The sequence below is a fragment of the Mustela nigripes genome, chromosome 1 (genome assembly GCF_022355385.1).
Source record: "Mustela nigripes isolate SB6536 chromosome 1, MUSNIG.SB6536, whole genome shotgun sequence".
Taxonomy (NCBI): Eukaryota; Metazoa; Chordata; class Mammalia; order Carnivora; family Mustelidae; genus Mustela; species Mustela nigripes.
Window position 1 is genome coordinate 76,337,421 of NC_081557.1, and position 19,723 is coordinate 76,357,143.

A 19,723-nucleotide genomic window follows, 5' to 3' on the forward strand; every position below is an offset into this window, starting at 1 on the left:
GCTAGTGGTGCTGGATTTTGCTCCATTCAAAGCAATGAAAGAATGTTCTATCCTGGCTTATTTTTTTACTTCTCAGGTAGAACTTGCCATATAGGTCATGAAGCACGAGATTGGATTTTAGTTGGAAAAACTTGTCCATTGGGCTCCCACTTGACCCTGGCTTCTGCAGATCCTCCTCTCTTCTTCCCATGGAAGTCATTAATTGGGAATTGTTGAAGTGGGCACACAGGGACCCATGCTGTTTCAGGGTTTGTTGTGATGCTGTGGCAGGAACTCCTCACCCATCCACACTCAAAAGGAGAGCAGAGCATTCATTCATATGGTGTTTGGCTGATCATAATTCCTAGGGATAACAGCCTGAGTTTCAAATGTAAAACAAATTTTGGGTAGAAGAATATATATGGAGATGTTCAGATAAAGGAAAGAGGACAGACCATAAGAAATTTACTGTGAAATTAAGGAAAGTTAAGCTCTGGGTCCCTCCTAAGATCCTGGGAGAAACCTTAGAAATCTGTTTAGGTATATATATATATATATGTTTCTGTAAAGTTGGCAGGAGGAAGATGCAATCCTGCCACTTACCTACCTAGAAGAGAGGCAGACCAGAAATATTTGATATTCAGCACTAAATGACTACTAGTCATGATTCTAACTTTTTAAAGGTTCTTGGCAGAGATGTGTCTTAACACTTCAGTATGCTACCTGTATACATTTGAGAAAGTCACTTAATCTCTTTACAGTTCACTATGCTCACCTATAAAATGAGATTGATAATACTAATATTTGAGTGCTTAATGTACTCTATTCAAAGCCATTTATTTGGATTCTTTTGCTTGATTCACCAACCACCCTATGAGGCAGAGATCCTTATTATCTCCATTTTATACATAAGGGAACAGGCACAGAGAGTTTAGGTGTTTTTTCTTAAAGTCACATGGTTAGTGAGCAAAGCTAGCAATCAAATCCAGATATGGGAGCCTGAATCCATAGTTCAGTATCTTAACTGAACAGAAACATTGTTAGTTGCTGTTTTCATCACGGTTGTTATTCAATTCAACTCAGATCAATTTAACACAATTATCTTAAGTAAATACTCATGCAAGGAGCTCCTTGTGAAAATCATGAGATATAGGAGATAATCTGCAGAAAAGTACTTTGGAGAAGTGTTTTTAAAATAAAAGTATAACCAGATAAGCACTAAAGCAAATAAGTAAATAAGATACTTCTAATTTACTGAATCTATAAAAGATGAAAATTTTAATGGGTGACCTAAACATTCTTCTGTTTAAATGGACATATAATCAGAGCAATCAGATTTCCCCCTGTATAGTAACTGTATGAGTTATTACAAGGGGAGATAGTTTAAAGAAATTATGAAGCCAACTTGGAAATCCAATTTTCATTGAGGCCATCATGTAGAGCCACAACACTACTTGTGCCCCAGTGTACTTAGTAAATGTGTTTGTTTTTGCTACCACATACTGAATTTATGTTATCTAATTTTTAGCCTTCCAGGCCTGTAAGTCCATCCAAGTTAAGTTGTGTTTGCTTATCCGTGTATATCCTGCACCTAACATAGCATCTGGCACAGGTTGTTCCTTAAGACATATTTGTTCTGCTCCTTTTGGCTTCATCTATGGAACAGCAAAATAAACAGTGATAGAAATTAGCTTGAAATGTCCCTAACTTCTTGTCACAGAGGTCAAGTCCCTTGCTAGGCTGCCGGGAAACTGAACTCTGAATAGTAATGATGGGTGTGACAGTGTGGGTTGCATTTGTAGTAATAGCATCTCATCATTCTCTTATGAGGGACACAAATAGAAAGACATTAATACAACACCTATTTTTGCTTCAAATCTGAACAGAAACCTTAGAAGTAAATGCCAGAAAGCAGCCCAATTACCAGGGAGACCCTCATGTTCCATGTTCCACAGCAAACATTCTAAGCATGGGTCTGTATCTGCTCACTTCTCCTCTTTTCTTTACCTTTCAAGCTTGAGCTCAATTTCCTCAGACCTTAATTACTTCCAGAACCTACAGACTGGACATGCCTTATCTTGTCTTTCCCTACTCATGTTCATTCTGCATGTGCATTCCAAGAACGTTCTTACCGACAAATTATCTCAACATATCTTCATTAAAAACCTTCTCAGTTTCTCCAATTAGGAGATAAAACCCACACTTTGGTTTTCATAACTCTCCATCCAGATTCAACTTACATTTTCTTTCCATCCCAAGCCAAGCCCAAAGCACAACAAAACAAAGTTGCAAACAGGTCCCATACAAATTCTGCACTTTTCCTGCTCCTGGTTCCTTCCTGTCTAAAACTGACTTTCTTGGTTCTCTTTATGTATTACACATTTTCATAAAAGTTTGATTTTAATTTCTACCTTGTTTATGAATCCCTTCCAACTTTATCACTTTTGCCAGGTCACTCTCTCTTCTATATGCCTATCATTTCCTTAAACTCACATAGAAAGAAATTATGCTCAAAGTACTTATCAGAAAGGGTTACAGAAACTTAAATACTATTCTTAGATCACATGTTTCTAAAAAAGAAAACAACAAATATTCAGAGTTTCAAATAACTTCAGCCCTTGATATTCAGAAAGTGTACAAGTGCAGATATACCCTAAATCACACCTAGGAGTAAGGTTTCCCAAATACTCACTTTATCATTACTTACATTCACAGGAGTACTACAAAGGAAATGCAACCCACAGAACCCCACCACAGAAACCTTCTGCATCTTTAGTAGAGCATAAGAAAAGATAGGAGGACATTTTTTGTCCATTTCTCCTTTCCCACACCTTTGCTTTATCATCAGGAAAAACCCTCAGTGGAAGTGCTCAGATCCCTGGAAGAGGGATTCAGTGAACCACCAAATGCAGACAAATCAGGACAACATGGATCCAAAAAAGGACTCTGACTTGGTGATGAGTCTTCACTGGTCACCTTTTCTCATTAGGAGTCCTCTTGTTGGAGTGTCTTGTTGTTGTCTTCTTGTAACATTCTCAATCAGGGCAACTCCTCTAGTTCTGCTGAGGACTCTGTCCCATTCCTATAGCTGCTGCTGCTTCCACCACTTTGGGTCCACCTAGAAAAGCTGAGCCCTTCAGTCTCATCCATGATTCATCTGTAACTTAACAGTCCACATGAAACATTCGGGTTGTGCATTAACCATCACGTGCGAACATCAAGTCTGGGTACTACTCCTGAAACAGGCTTCGAGAGATCAGCATCCTCATCACTTCATTGCTACCTGCAAGAGGGAGGAAGAATGAAGGATTTAGTTGCAGCAAAGTCTGAGAGCTTGGTAAAGCTTAAACCAAGATGTTCCAAGCCTCATTCAGGGCAGTAGCAGCTCTAACCACAACTGTTGCTTGAGCCCTGAGTGGGATGGGATTATCACAGACTTCTCTGCAGAGTACAGAAAAATGTCGGGAAGTAAGGAATGAATCTACCCTTTAGAAACACCTCTCCTGGGACAGGGGAAGACAGCCAAGTAGGAAAATGCTGAGCTCACCTCCTCCCATGGATACACTAAGGCTCCCACTATGTACGGCACAACTCACTCTGTGAACCTAAACTCTAGCAGAACAGCTATTCCATAGCTAAAGATATAAAGAAAAAGTCACATGAGAAGGCTGAAGGGGTAGAGACGATTGGGAACCAAACCCACAGCACAGTGACCCACAAGCAGGAGCACAAGATCCACAAGCTAGTATGTGGAGGTCCTTCCTGAGGAGTGAGAAGTTCAAGTCCCACAGCAGACAGCCCCTGCCCTGGAGATCTTCACTGGGAAGAGGAGGCCCCATACTGTCTGGCTTTGAAAATCAGTGGAGCTTAACTTAGGAGAGCCAGAGGGCTACAGGAAACTGAGACACTACTCATAAAGGGCCCACACACAGTATCAGTCATTCATTCAGAGCCCAGCACAGAGGCAGCAGTTTGAAAAGCTCTTGGGTCACACAGGAGGGAGGTTTAATGACTAATTTTCAGCTGTGTGCCAGAGGGGCAGGGATCTGTAGGAACTTTCTCTGGGAATGGAAATGTTAGCAGGTGCTATTTTTTTTGTACTCCTACAGCTTAGTTAGCCAGATGCTTTGGAAGCAAGATCTGACACCCACTCTACCTTGCTAGCACTGCTTGTCCCAGCCTGGCATTTGCCTGCAGATCTTTTGGGCTCAACACACTCAACTCAGCACACTTCCCTCCAATCAGGTACTAACCACCATACCTGGCAGGCAACCTCAGTGGGGACCACTGCCCGCCCCCGCCCAAAGTCACTGCTGCCCACTAACACACCCCCAAGACTCACAGGTAGGCCTTGTAGCCAGCTACCAGCATGCCCACAGTAGTCACAGCCCAGACACAACAGGACAACACATGCAGACCACATAGGGGACACCCTGGGAGTGCCTGGTTCTAGAGACCAGGAGGGATTGCACTACCGAGCCTCCAAGATAGATGCCTTCCATACAGGGCATTACTTTCAGGACCAGGAGAGTCTGACTTACCTGATACACAAAAACAAAAATGAGGAGAAAAGAATATTCTCCATATGAAAGAACAACACCTCAGAAAAAAGAATGAACAAAATAGAGATACGGAATTTACTTGATAAAGTTTCAAAATAATGGTCATAAAGATGCTCAGAGGCCTTGAGAGAGGAGTAGTCTAATTTAGTGAAAATTTCAGCAAAGAGACACAAAACATAAAACAAAAAACAGTTGCAGAGTATAGTAACTAAAATGAAAAAATACACTATAGGGAATCAACAGCAGATTACAGGATGCAGAATGGATCAGCAATCTGGAAGACAGAGTAGAATAAAGCACCACGCTGAGCAGCAAAAAGAAAAAAAAGAATTTTAAAAAAGGATAGGTTAAGGGACCTCTGGGACAACATGAATTATACTAACATTTGCACTATTGGGGTCCCTGAAGGAGAAGAGAGAAAGAGGCAGAAAACTTATTTAAAGAAATCATGGCTGAAAACTTCCCTACTCTGGGGGGAAAAAAGAGACATCTCATTTCTAGAAGCAGAGAGAGTCTCAGACAAGATAAACTAGGAGAGCCATACCACGATATGTGTGTGTGTGTGTGTGTGTGTATGGTAAAATTACATATAAAGAGAACTCTTATAAGCAAATAGTTATGTACAAGGGAAAACACCCATAAAGCTATGAGCTGATTCTTTTCAGCAGAAATTTTGTGGCCAGAAGAAAGCAACATGATGTTATTCAAAATGCTGAAAGGAAAAAACCCTATAATCAAGAATAGTCTACCTTAAAAGGATAGATAAAGAGTTTTCCAGACAGGGGTACCTAGGTGGCTCATCTGTTAAACGTCCAACTCTTGATTTCGACTCAGGTCATTTTCGCAGGGTTGTAAGATTGAGTCTTACAATAGGCTCTGTGCTCAGCACAGAGTCTGCTTGTCCCTCTCCTTCTGCTCCTTCCCCGTTCGGGTGCTCTCTTTCTCTTAAATAAATAAACAAATAAATAAATAATTAAAATCTTTAAAAAAAGTTTCCCAGGCAAACAAAAGTTAATGGAGCTCATCATCACTATACCAACTTCACAAGAAGTGTTAAGGGACTTATTTTAAGTTGAAAAGAAAAGGCAATAACTAGGAGTAAGCAACTTATTAAAAAAAAATTTCACAGGAAAAGCAACATTTAACATAGGTAGTGGATCAATCACTTATAAAGCTAGTATGAAGGTCAAAAGAAAAGAAAAAGTAATTTTAAAATCACTTATTTATAGAAAATTAGTTAAGAGGCTCATAAAATATGATGTCAAATACATAAAATGGGAGGGTCCTAAATATGTGGTCCTATTACGTGTTTGAATTTAAGCAACCATCACTTAAAATAGACTGCTATATAATAGGGTGTTATATATGAACTTCATGGTAACCACATATGAAAAACCTGTAAGAGATGTACAAAAAATAAAGAGAAAGGAACCCAAGCGTAACACTAAGGTAAGTCATCAATCACAAGGGAAGACAGCAAGAAAAGAAAAAAGAAACTGAATAAAAACCACCAGACAGCAATTAACAAAATGGCAGTAAATACTCATCTAACAGTATCACCTTTCCTTTAAATGTAAATATTTCAATCAAAAGACAAAGGGTGACTGAATGGGTAAAAACAAAACAAAACAAAACACAACACAAGGCCCAGATATATGTTACCTACAAGAGACTGACTCCAGACCTAAAAACAAATACAAACTGAAGGGGAGGGGATGGAAAAAGATATTTAAAAAAAAATTTTTTTTAAATTTATTTGACAGAGAGAGAGATCACAAGTAGGCAGAGAGGCAGGCAGAGGGGGAGAGGGAAGCACCCCCCCCACCCCCGGCCCAGCTGAGCAGAGAGCCCAATGTGGGGCTTGATCCCAGGACCCTGTGATCATGACCTGAGCCAAAGGCAGAGGCCTAACCCATTGAGCCACCCAGGTGCCCCAGAAAAAGATATTCTAAGTGAAGGAAATTTTTTTAAAAAGCTAAGGTAGCAATATTTATATCAGGCAAAACAGATTTTAAAACAAAGACTATAACAAAACATAAAGAAGGTAATTACATAATGATAAAAGGATTGATCCAACAAGAGGATATAATGATTATAAATATCTGCACACCCAATCCAAAGCCCTAAGTATATAGAGCAAATATTAACAGATATAAAGAGAGAAACTTACAGTAATACAATAATAGTAGGAAACTTTAACACCCCACTTACATCAATGGACAGATCACCCAGACAGAAAATCAGTAAGCAAACAGTGGCTTTGAATGGCATGTTAGAACAGACAGGACATTAGGATTTCACAGATATATACAGAACATATCCAAAAATGTCAGAATACACATCCTGTTCAGGTGCACTTGGAAGTGCACATTCTCTAAGGTCACATGTAAGGAGACCACAGAACAACTCTCAATACATTTAAGAAGACTGAAATCATATTAAGTGTTTTTTTCAACCACAATGATATAAAACTTGAAATCAATTACAGGAAAAAAATGGTAAAAACACAAGGAAGCTAAACAACATGCTATTAAATAGCAAATGGGTCAAAAAAGAAATCAAACAGGAAATAAAAAGATACCATGAGAGAAATGAAAGTGGAAAGACAAGTTCCAAATCTCTGGGACATAGCAAAAGCAGTCTAACAAGCAAGTTTATAGTGATATAGGCGTTCTTCAAGAAATAAAAACTGGGGCAACTGAGTGGTACAGTCGGTAAAGTTAGGGACATGAGTTCAAGCCCCACATTGGGGGTGGAGCCTACTTAAAAAAAAGAAAAAAACAAGAAAAATCTCAAATGTACAATCTAACTATACACCTGAAGGAATTAGAAAAAAAGAACAAACAAACCCAAAGTTCGCAGAAGGAGGAAATAATAAAGCTCAGGGTGAAATAAATGAAACAGAGACTAAAAAAACAACAGAAAAGTTCAGTGAAACCAAGAGCAGGTTCTTTGGAAAGATACACAAAATTGATAAATCTTTAGCCAGACTTAAAAAAAAAGAGAGAGAGAGAGAGAGAAGTCAAATGAGTAAAATCAGAAATGAAAGAGAAGTTACAACCAATACCACAAAAACATAAAGGATTATAAGAGGCCACCATGAAAAATGATATACCAAAATGAGAAATAGACAGCCTAGAAGAAAGAAACAGATAAATCCTTAGAAACATACACTTTTCCAAGACTGAAACAAAAAATCTGAACAGACTGATTATGAGTACAAAGTTAAACTGGCAATCAAAAAACTCTGAACCAGGAAAAGACCAGGACTGGACAGCCACAGAGGGGAATTCTACCAAACATTTAAAGAAGAGTTAATATATTTCCTTCTCAAACTATTTCAACTGTTTAATATAATATTGTATGGCAACTATATTTCACATTAAAAAATATGTACCCACAAAAACACAGAAAAAGCCCCAAAGGACATTTTCTGGATTTACATATAAAAGGAATCCAAAATATTAATTCTGAATATGGAAACATGAATTTTATTTTACTTTTCCTATATTTTATAAGCTTTCAACAATAAATATATCAATTTCTTCTGTAATCAGAAAAGTAAATTTTAAGAGGACAAAAATATTTTCCCTGAAAGATCAACTTCTTGCTTCATTTTTTTTTTAAGATTTAATTTATTTATTTGACAGAGATCACAAGTAGGCAGAGTCGCAGGGAGAGAGAGAGCAGGAAGCAGGCTCCCTGCTGAGTAGAGACGCTGGGCTCTATCCCAGGACCCTGAGATCATGACCTGAGCCAAAGGCAGAGGCTTTAACCCACTGAGCACTCAGGTGCCCCCTTCTTGCTTCATTTTATAGTGGCTTTTAATGCAAAGAGAGATATGAACCTCCATGAAAAATAAGTAATCACATATCTCAAATAAAATCAAATCTAAAACTGCAGATTTATCCTATTACAAAGTCCACAATGAAACAAAGTGAGACTAGAGCCCCAAATTTTCTGTAAGCGGATGATGGCATGGCCTCAAATAAATGTACCTGGCTTTCACCATTTCTTCTTTACCTACTAAACTTGTCATTCCTAAATGCAGGGTAGGGAAATAACTTTACAAGTAAACACAAAAAAGCCTATGGGGAACTTGAGCACCAGTGACTGAGCTCACTGACATTATTCCAGGGATGAGATCTGTAGAACAAAGCAAGTCTAACTTTTAGAAGCCTGTGATTCGGACGTAACATGTCTCAGAATGTGGTTCCCAGATACCCAGCAGCAGTCTGACTTGAAAAACTTATTAGGGATGCAAAATGCTCAGGCCTAAGACCCACTGGCTCAGTACCTCTGGGTGTGGAGCCCAGCAATCTGTTTTCACAAGCCCTCTGAAAGATTCTGGCACCTCCTCAGGTTCAAGAATGCTTTGAAAATGACAGAGCCTGCTTCTCTCTCTCTCTCTCTGCCTGCCTCTCCATCTACTTGTGATTTCTCTCTGTCAAATAAATAAATAAAATCTTTAAAAAAAAAAAAAAAGAAAATGACAGAGACACCAATGCCCTCAGGTCTTTCCTGTGCCTCTTTGGAAGCAGCCCCACACTGCATCACTGAAGGTCACTTAGATAAGCTTTTGCCCCACCTGGCTCCTACCACGTAACTAACCCTAACCACATAACCACTTCCTACGCCAACTGAGAGAGGAGTCATGCAGTTTTAAAACATCCCCACTTTGTGTGGAGAGAGGAAAAGGCCAATGCTCTGAACCAGCCTCCAGCAGTTCACACATTTTCCAGCCCATTCCAGTCTATGATTGCCAAGAAAAATACCCATATGATTTAGTTAACTGAAAAATCCATTAGCAATATTGATAGAGTATTGTCAATTTATAGAGGTTGCCTGTGATCCAATCAGCTCACATCTGCCCTGTACAGAAGTTTTGAGATCCCTGAGAAACAAGTACTTTATAAAAGAGTTATTGTTGAAGTTTTCAAAATGCTTTCCCACATATTATCTGAATTTGAGTGTTCTCTAAAATTTGCAGAGGAAAAAAAGCAGAAATGGAGTGATTTGATAGCTTACTCATGGTGACAAAGCAGAGCCTCTGGACTCCCAAGCTAGTGCTCTGTATGGCATCCACAAACACCTCCAGAGCGGGGTCAGGAGAAAGAGGAAGGAGAAAGGCAAAAGACAACAGGGCCTGATGGAACCCTCAGAACCAGTCAGCATGGGGACAGACAGGCTGGGAAAAGTGGTGATCCTGTAAGTATTCTGGAGAACAGCTCTGGCAATTTTTACCTTCTAGGATTTGATGGACCCTGGAGTCCCGCACATACTGCTGAACAGCATAGTCCTTCAGGTAGCCATAGCCTCCATGCATCTGTAAAGCCTGGTTGCAGATCTTCAGGGAGACAGGGATTAGACATCTTTGACTGGGGGAAGACTGTGGAACATAAGGCTTTTCTTTCTACCCCAGCCCCTAATCTGGCAGTCTGCTGTAAACTAATATGAGGAAGAACAACCTACAGATAACGAGCCAAGCCCAAAGAGGGGCTCCATATTCTGTGTGGTTAGATGACATGGAAAGTTTACCTACTAAACTTGTCAGTTCCCACCAGGCAAGCAACTCAGAGAGCTCTGCCTTTCTTACTTTATTATCTGTAGGGGACAAGCCTCCCACAAGCACTTTGAATGGGATCATGTGAACTTCCTATGATGCCATCTAGTGACAATGTAGCCTCATGTGGAAATAGTTCTGCCCTTGACATTTTAAGCACAGCCTAGTGCTAAATTTGAGCAAGAGGCATGGGGCTGCCCCAAACCTTCTTCCGAAGGTAGTGTCTCGTCTAGAACACAACAGAATGACAGTGACAGGATTGAGTGTGTAATGGCACAGAGCAGGTAAAAAGTCAGTTCTGAGAGCTCCCAAGCAGGCCTCTCATGAGTTCATTTATATCCTTAAGCCCCAAGGTGATCTTTGCAGCACCCCGGGAGTAGACTAATGGTTCTTAATATCCCTGGACCTAGTAGTGGCCCCTTGTCCACCCAAGACAGCCAGAGGGCATCAGCACGCACAGCAAAGCATTCATCCGTAGCGAAGAGCTTGGCCATGGAGCACAGGGCCACTGCATCTTCCCGCTCCTCTTGGAGAGCCACTGCTGCGTTGCGGATTATTAGCCGTGAGGCCACCAGTCTTGTTGCCATATCAGCCAGTTTGAATTGCAGGTACTACAGCAACAGGGGAGAAGAGAACCGGACAAGATACACAGGCTTAGACCAGCACTGATCCGGGACCCTCTATAAGACATCTCTCATGAGGTCCCTTTTCTAACTGACCCCAAGCTTCAAAGACCCTGCCTCTTCTACAAAGAAAATGTATTGCCTTATGAGTTCCAAGCCTACTTTCCTCCTGAAAGATTATTGATAAAATCAGAACACAAGTTCTAAGATGGGGGCAGAACTTCAGTGAAAACTCATAGCCTCACCCTCCAAGAGAATATCGGCCACAGAGCAGGTCTCTTGCAGCATGGAAAGCAGATTCAGGGGCCTCTGGGAAATTACCTGGTTATTGGCCAGAGGTTCTCCAAACTGCTTCCGAACACTGAGGTGGTCTCGGGTGAGGATGACTGAGGCATGAGCAGCTCCTAGAGAGCAGGAAGCTGGAAAGGAAGAATGTGAACATTTCAACTGAGCCAGGACAGTGCTGCCTGCCCCACCCTGGCAGCCTCCCTGCCCCATCCCGCTGTATTCTCACCAACATTGATCCTCCCTCCATTCAGTCCTTTCATGGCAATGATGAAGCCCTGTCCTTCATTTCCAATTCTGTTGGCAACGGGCACTGCACAATCTTCAAAGATCACGGCGCGGGTTGGCTGTGAATTCCACCCCACCTGGCAAAAATCAGGGGCTACATGGCTGCCCAACAGGGTGGCATTCAGGGCAGTGACTCTTCCCTTCAGCTTATAAGCCCTTGCCTGCCTGTCCAATTTCATCCCACTCTGTTCTCTTCTTTGCTCATTACCTTAGGGCCAAACTGAACTTTTTTTTTTTTTTGGTTTCCCAAACAGGCCATCTACTATTGTTTCTGCCCAGAATTCTTATGTTGTTTCTTCTAATACTCTGGATCTCATCTCAAAAGTCATGACTTCTGAGAGCCCAGACCTATCACAGAAGTTTCAAGCTCTCTTCACTATTTTATCAACCTGTTTTATCCCTTCTATAGCCAGAGCACTACCAGAAGGTACCCTGCTTATGTATGTGTCTGTTGCCTGTCCCTACTTGCTGACAGGTAATCTCTATGAGGACAGAGCTTTGTCTTTGTTCACTATCCTACCCCTACTGTTTACAAATGCTTGGCACATAGTGGGCACTCACCAGCTGTCGAAGGAGTATACAGGTATCCTTCCAAATTTCCCTTACATAAAAAAATATATAAAGCAAAACCAAGAATTAAAAAAGAAAGATAAAAGTATACACTTAAAAGTGAGAGAAAACAGAAACTGAAAGGAAGAAATGATACACTTTGTTTCTGGAACTTATTTGCAATTTTTCTCTAGGCATGAAACGTGACAGCTTTGGTGTTCCGTCAACAGATGTCACAGATACTGTGGTGGATACTACCTATGTGTGTTGAAATAATCATCACTGCCTTTATAAGTTCCAACAACCTAAATCAGTATAACTTGATCCTGTAAAATTATGTGTCAGACTATGTAAGTCTGTCCCTGTTCTATGACCCAAAGCAGACATTTCTAGAATTAAGACATTCTACAGCTATGTATCTTACATAACACATACACAACTTACATACCACAATCACAGCTTATACATCTTACACAGGTAAGACAACGTATGTCTTATGAATTCAAATAAGGCTAGGGGTGACTTTTGTATCCTTCCTCACCCCAAGAGCCAGCATCATGCTTTGCACATAGTAGGAATCTAGTAAAAACCTACTATACTATAAATGAAAAGAGGCACTACAACCTCTAACTCTTTGGCAGTTTATAAAATATCAGGAAAGCTCATGAGGGGAAACATGGAAACCCTAGGAACTAAAAAGGAGAAGTATAGGGGCGCCTGGGTGGCTCAGTGGGTTAAGCCCCTACCTTCGGCTCAGGTCATGGTCTCAGGGTCCTGGGATGGAGCCCTGCATCAGGCTCTCTGCTCAGCAGGGAGCCTGCTTCCCTCTGTGTCTCTGCCTGCCTCTCTGCCTGCTTGTGATCTCTCTCTCTGTCTCTGTCAAATAAAATCTTTTTTTTTTAAAAAAGGAGAAGTATAGTTAGGGGTCATTTCATTACCTGACTTCTCCCCTAGAATCCTAACTATAACAGTACATAGTAGGGGGAGATGAGTATTCTGGTCCCCTGACCTAACAAGTCTGAATGGGTCTCATCTTCTCATCTTCCCACAAGCTACAGCTACTATCATACATCTACTATTCATGGTCTGGCTATGGGATTGCTAGGTCCTAGGACTGTCTTTTCAAAGCACCTGTGGAAATACTTTCCCTTTTTATTACTGAAACACAATTATCTCCAATGAGTTTTCTTTTATTTTTATTTAAAGATGAAAAGTAGCCCATATGCTTTTCATCCCTAAGACTTATAGTCACCACCAGATCTGTAAGTATTTCTTCCTGGGATAAAAGAATGTGCCAAAATAAGAAGCTGGATAAGAAATACAGGCCAACAGTGAAGGTGGGACAGATGTCCGAGAAATCTCTCACGCTGATCAGCTTACTGAGGCACTCTGCCATGGTGCCAGAGGTGTGATCCTTCAGCCATGCCCTAGTCTATTCTATATGCTCCTGTTGAAATCCTAATAGAAGCAACTGTGTCCAAGTCAAGTTAGCAAATATGTTACCTATACCCTAAAACAGAACAGAGGTTGGTCTGGCAGGTGCCAGACTCTTGAATTGTTTGAACTTGCCTTATTTTGTGTCCAAGAGCCACTCACCTTTTTTTCCTTCTTGCCAAAGCTGAGGCCAGGGGTTCCTTTCTCCACAATTATACAGGAGATGCCTTTGGGGCCTGGTCCTCCTGTTCGGCATATGACCACATAGATGTCTGATTCACCTCCACCACTGATGAAGGCCTGGGGGTTGGAGAGGGGGTGTACAGGGTTAAGGAAACACATCCGTCCCTGGAGCCTAACACCCGGGAAAACAATCAGAGTCCTCCTGACAGTAAGACACCAAGAGGCATGATGGTACAGAGGGGTAAAGGAGGAGTAAAAAGAACCTGTGCTGACTGGGGAATTGGGAATCTAGCTGATGAGACTATAAAAAGGACAGACAAAAATGAGCAGGATTATCTGGACTCAGATCAGAAAATTGAGAAAGTAAAGGTAAATAAAGGGAAACAGGTCAGAGGTTCTCTACCCAATGTGTAAAACTCCTAGGAAATACTAATTTGTAGATAGCAAGGATCCAGGTGATGTCAGCAGAAAGATGGAAACAATCTCCAAGGTGTTCTGTAAGGTGGGCATGCTGGTACCTTGGAGCCATTGAGGATGTAATGATCTCCTTGTCGTTTCGCTGAGGTCAAAAGGGAGGCAGCATCACTGCCACTTCCTGAGGCAGGGATCAAAAGGAAGCAGAGAAGGTGGGGGAGAAAGTCAGTGACGGTAAGGGGGCCCCAGCACAGTTCCACTTCCAAGGAAATCTTCCCTTATAACCAACAGCTCAGTGTTTCATACTTCAACATGCAGATAGCCAGAGGAACTCTCCGTATTTGGTGAAAACTGTGGACAGCAATTAGACCATTTTCCATCTCCCAACACACTGAATACAAGGAGGCTCCTATGTGCAGCCTGGAGAGACTCTGCCCTAGAGCACTCTTAGGCTTGTGAGAACAGGCCATGGGAATGAATGTGTTACTCTGCAACCCAGCGTCGTGGCAGATGTGTGTCAGTGGGATGAGAGAGTGCTCCGTGATTTCACCTGAGCAGCACCCCCACTACGTCTTGCTGGTGGTGTGGCAAACCCACCTGGTTCAGTGAGGCAATAGGAAGCAAACTTCTCCATGGTACAGAGCGGTGGGCAAAATTTGTGCCTCTGTTCCTCATTTCCAAAGGTATCAATCATCCAGGCACACATGCTGATATACCAAGAAGAAAAGACAATGATAGAGCTCATATGGAGAAAAGGAAATCTGAGGGGGGAAGGGAAGGGGCAAGAGAAGACAAGCAGCCAAGCAGGAAGAGAGAGTGGGAAGAGGAAAGTCACCACCAAGAAGATTCAACTTTAAAGGAAAGGCCTGGTTAAAACATATTCATGGAACCTGTACTACCCAGAGATAAGCAGGGCCAAAGTGTTTCTCACTTGGATGTCCATGCTATTTTTAGGTTAAATGAGTTCCCTAAAAACCAAAGAGTTATATGTACTTAGATAAATTCCTGGGGGGATTCATCTCTGGGTTGAGAAAGATGGGAACAGGGCCCTGACCACTCTCCTGGAGAAGTCTGTTTGTTTCCAGCTCAATCTAGGATTTGTTAGAAGGCAGACAGACCTCATTTGCTAAGCAACATACAAATAAGATGACAGATTCAAGTCTGAGAGGCAGCAGCAGACCTAGAATGAACTTTTTCTTTTTTTGAAACAGAGAGTGAGTGAGTGCATGTGCTCAGGAGTAAGGGGGGGTGGGGAGTAGAGATAGAGGGAGAGCGAGAGAATCCCAAACAGGCTCCATGCACAGTGTGGAGTCCGACACGGGGCTCAATCCCACAACCCTGAGATCATGACCTTTTATAGTCTGGTTCCTCAACAGCAATCAACTTGAAAAGATGAACTTTTCCCTATTTATCTGAAATTTCCCAGTCAACCTGATGAGTACTTCATTGTGCTCATCAAGCTCTGGCACTCACTTGTGGATGCTTATATAGGCTGTGGTGCTGGTGCAGCCTGTCGCCAAGGCCTCAAAGATGACAGATGTATCGAGCCGTGACAGTCCAGACCCACCTACATCTGTTCGTACATAGACTCCCCCAAAGCCGAGCTGAGCAGCTTTCCGCATTGCATCCACTGGGAACAACTCCTACATACAAAAAGAGAACAGGGTCATCAGTAAGGGGTTCATAGACGAACTTTTCTTCAAAAGGCACAATGAGGGATTAAGAGGTTTGCATTTGGGAGTGTATATATCCTACCTTAACTCAACAGGCTATTTGTTATCTATAGTAACAGTTAAAATGCATTCTATAAGCACTGGTTTTCTAGCTTAATCATCAACAGAACTGCCTTGGTTTTAAGAGTATACAAATCTATGTACAATTAAAAAAATAAACAAAAAACTAGTCCCTACAAGATGAGGGAAAGAATCACATTACCACTACTCTCATTTGCATTAAGAGCTGTGCAAGGGGAATAAACACAGAACAGTCAGGACTACAAGGGGACGAAGACAGGGTCACTACAGGGGGCATTTGCTGGAATGTCTAGCCACAAGGAAAACTCCCACCTTCTGGTCCCACTCTGCCATATTTGGAGCCATCTCCCGGGTAGCAAAGTCAAAGGCCACTTTCTGAAATTCTTTCTGCTCTTCATTCAGTCCCACGGAAGCTGTGGGTAAGATTGCATATACTCAGTGCCAGGACAGGGGTCAGGGAAGAGTAGTGCCAATATCAAGGGGCGTGAAGTTGAGACAGGGGACATGCTATATAGCATTTCTCATATGCAGTATAACCTTTAACATCCATAGAATGGCCTTGCCCACCATTAATATATTATATATGATCTGTTGATAATATCTGATATACTATCTCTTTTCCCTTCTTCTTTCCTCCCCAGTGGATCGGCTGGCTTCATTTACCTCCCAATTGCTTATTCTTTCGGTACTCTTATTTATCTCTTCCTCTTCATAAGTCCACATTAAAAAAAAATAGTAAACATACACTGACCCTCAAATTATAGTAAACATTTTTTTTCCTTTAGAATGTCCTACCTTTTCTGTATTAGTATCCAGGGAAAATCTGTCCTATCTGTGAATCTGGATAGCTGTCTGTTTCAACATATCCATTTTAAAAGATCAAGAGGGGGCACCTGGGTGGCTCGGTTGGTTAAGCATCTGCCTTTGGCTCAGGTCATGTTCCCAGGGTCCTGGGATCGAGCCCCATGTCAGGCTCCCTGCTCAGTGGGAGCCTGTTTCTCCCTCTCCTCCTGGCTTATGCTCTCTCTCCCTATTTCTGTTCTCTCTCTCTCTCAAATAAACAAATTAAAAAAAAAAAAGTCAATAGGAAAAGGAAGATATGTGTACTTTGGTTTACCTTCAAATTAAGGGAAAGATCTTCTAATAAGGCTATGCATTTGGCAAATCCCAGACATTCACTGATAACATTGATGATGAAAAAAAAAGTCTTCAGTGTTGAAAACAGGGTTAAGGCCCTACTATATCTGTTTTTAGCCAATGGATTTAGCATTCTCAGAACATTTTCTATCATAAACTATCAGTGATGTGACTTTGGGTAATTCCTTCACTTTTGGGCTTAAGATACTTAAAAGCTAAGGACAGAGAATTGACATCAACAAATAACACAGTGTGGCCTCATTAGGAGAAGTTTCTTTAGAACTTTAAACACCTAATAAAAGACTACACCAAAGTAGTCCTTTATCAGAGGTGATGTTCTTCAGGAGAAAGAGAACTATTTCTACTAATATAAACCGAATGACTACCAATTCACAGTATCATTACTTCATACATTTTCTTTAAATAGCCAGTTCCCCAAATGACACGAACACTATTTTTTACAGATTAAAAAAAAAAAAAACTGCAGAGAGTAAGATCACACTGAATTAGAAAGCAGACATCAAAGTCAACTAGCTAATTAAGTAAGGTATAAAATATTTTTCTTATTCTGCAGTGATGCAGACTTCCAGTTAGCAGCAGGCCAGAGCTGAAAGTAAACAGCCTAGGCAAATCTCCCGTGAAAACCACCTTTTGGCAATAGTGTAGCCAATTCAGAAAAGATGGGACCACAAATCCAGGGAATCTGCATCAGGATCAGCAACATACACAGAGTGACTCAGACTTATGTTGTTCATATTTATGTCTCTTTTGTTGTCTCTTACTATTGTCACTTTGAAAGGACAACCTGCCGCAGGTGTGTAAGAAAAAATAGAGTGTATGCCTATACTTTTCCAAGCGAAGCCTTGAGGTACAATATAGGGCGGAAAGAAGAAGTGCAAGGCTCTGTATTACCTACTGAGGTTTCATCCTTTAGTGCTAAATATGTGGTCATTATGAGGTGATGCTAAAGAGCATTAAAGTAAGACTATGGAGCCACAATTAATAAGAATTTATTTCAGTGCCTAATAGTGATGCATAATCCTTCCATTAGAGAAGAAGAGCAGGCTGCAGAGTCAGTTTCTTTAGGGCAGACATAGGCAGCAGTAATGGCTGGCTATGTGAGCCAGGAAAAAGCAGTCGGTCTGTATTGGAGAATCTCAGAAAGGAATACTTATAAGGATTAGAGATTAGGCTACTTTGAGAAACCTGGATAGAGCAGAAATTTATGTTGGTTGTTACTCACAGGAATATGGTTAGGAATAAACAATTCATGGTTCCTGACTGAGAGGTCATTCATTTGTTTGCAGAAGTCTTGCAGAAATGCTCTTGTAGATCATAGCTTAAAGACCATTCACAAAAGAATATTTATTGAATGTCTACTACGGAACAGTACTGGGGTTACAAAAATGAATATAGTCCATTTACACAAAGCATAACATAAATGGTGATAATGTAAATCTTATAGTATAAAGAGAAGTGCTACAGAATTTCAGTCCCAGCAAAGAGCTCAATAAACATTTACTATTATTTTTATTAGAGTAAAACAAGTAGGTCAAGAAACAAAATGTTTTAAGAAATAGGTTTGAATTGTATCCTAAATAAATATTAGGGATCAACTGTATGAAAATCTTGTGTGCAAGTATATACAACATAATTACACATTTTTGAAATACAATATCCAACCCACTTTTTGATAAAGGAATGCCAATAAAATGAGAGCACTACTTGGCAGAAAAAAGCGGAAAAGGCAAGTTAAAAAGCAAATTATACGTAAGAAAGCATGGTAACTAAGTAAAAACATCTCAGTTCCCAGAATACATTAAAAACAAACAAAATAAAAACCAGACTTAAGGAAGTTGGACAGAGTTACTAGCAGAGTTCGAGAAGCCAACACATAGTAAAATGTAAAATGGCAAAGCTAAATAGAAAAAGGGCATGGAGGGGCGCCTGAGTGGCTCAGTGGGTTAAGCCACTGCTTTCGGCTCGGGTCGTGATCTCAGAGTCCTGGGATCGAGTCCCGCATCGGGCTCTCTGCTCAGCAGGGAGCCTGCTTCCCTCCCTCTCTCTCTCTCTGCCTGCCTGTCTACTTGTGATTTCTCTCTGTCAAATAAATAAATAAAATCTTTAAAAAAAAAAAAAAAAAAAAAGAAAAAGGGCATGGAGCTCCTGAGTGGCTCAGTCCATTAAGCATGTGACTCTTGATTTCGACTCAGGTCATGGTCTCAGGGTCATGAGATCCAGCCTGGGTTGAGCTCTGCCCTTGGAGCGGAGTTTGCTTAAGATTTTCACTTTCCCAGATGCAGATAAAGGGGAACCCTCTTACACTGTTGCCTGGAATGCAAGCTGGTGCAGCCACTCTGGTAAACAGTATAGAGATTCCTCAAAAAGTTGAAAATAGAGCTACCCTATGACCCAGCAATTCCACTACTGGGTATTTACCCCAAAAATACAAATGTAGTGATTCAAAAGGGAACCTGTACCCCAATGTTTATAGCAGCAATGTCTGCAATAGCTAAACTATGGAGAGAGCCCAGATGTCCATCCACAGATAGATGTGGTGTATACACATATACAATGCAACGCTACTCACCTACACACACACACAAAATCTTGCTATTTGCAACAATGTGGGTGGAACTAAAGGGTATTATGCAAAGTGAAATAAGTCAATCAGAGAAAGACAATTATCATATCTTCTGATATGTGGAATTTAAGAACCAAAGGATCATAGGGAAGACAGGAAAAAAAATAAAACCAGAGGATGGGAGCCTGGGTGGCTCAGTGGGTTGGGCCGCTGCCTTCAGCTCAGGTCATGATCTCAGGATCCTGGGATCGAGTCCCGCATCGGGCTCTCTGCTCAGCAGGGAGCCTGCTTCCTCCTCTCTCTCTCTCTGCCTGCCTCTCTGCCTACTTGTGATCTCTCTCTCTGTCAAATAAATGAATAAAATCTTA

The 19,723-nt window shown here is 41.2% G+C and overlaps 1 protein-coding gene across 5 annotated transcripts in view; it reads right to left on the reverse strand.

Moving 5' to 3' along the window:
* Nucleotides 1-1,229: 1,229 nt before the first annotated feature.
* The window catches only part of ACAD8 (acyl-CoA dehydrogenase family member 8), a 21,347-nt gene continuing 2,853 nt past the window's right edge, over nt 1,230-19,723 (reverse strand). The window contains exons 2-12 of one of the 5 annotated variants that reach the window (XR_009406683.1): nt 15,947-16,047; nt 15,354-15,523; nt 14,478-14,587; nt 13,985-14,061; nt 13,446-13,583; nt 11,242-11,377; nt 11,049-11,146; nt 10,563-10,715; nt 9,786-9,888; nt 5,291-5,485; nt 1,230-3,262 (exon numbers count right to left, since the gene is read on the reverse strand). Coding sequence is in view for 2 of the 5 variants with exons in the window: in XM_059413379.1 (XP_059269362.1) it covers nt 3,210-3,262; nt 9,786-9,930; nt 10,563-10,715; nt 11,049-11,146; nt 11,242-11,377; nt 13,446-13,583; nt 13,985-14,061; nt 14,478-14,587; nt 15,354-15,523; nt 15,947-16,047 (1,181 nt within the window). In the remaining 3 variants the exon portion in view is untranslated. Of the gene's footprint in view, nt 3,263-5,290; nt 5,486-9,785; nt 9,931-10,562; nt 10,716-11,048; nt 11,147-11,241; nt 11,378-13,445; nt 13,584-13,984; nt 14,062-14,477; nt 14,588-15,353; nt 15,524-15,946; nt 16,048-19,723 lie in introns of all 5 variants that reach the window. The other 4 variants (XR_009406681.1, XR_009406678.1, XM_059413390.1 and 1 more) reach the window with 4 other exon arrangements.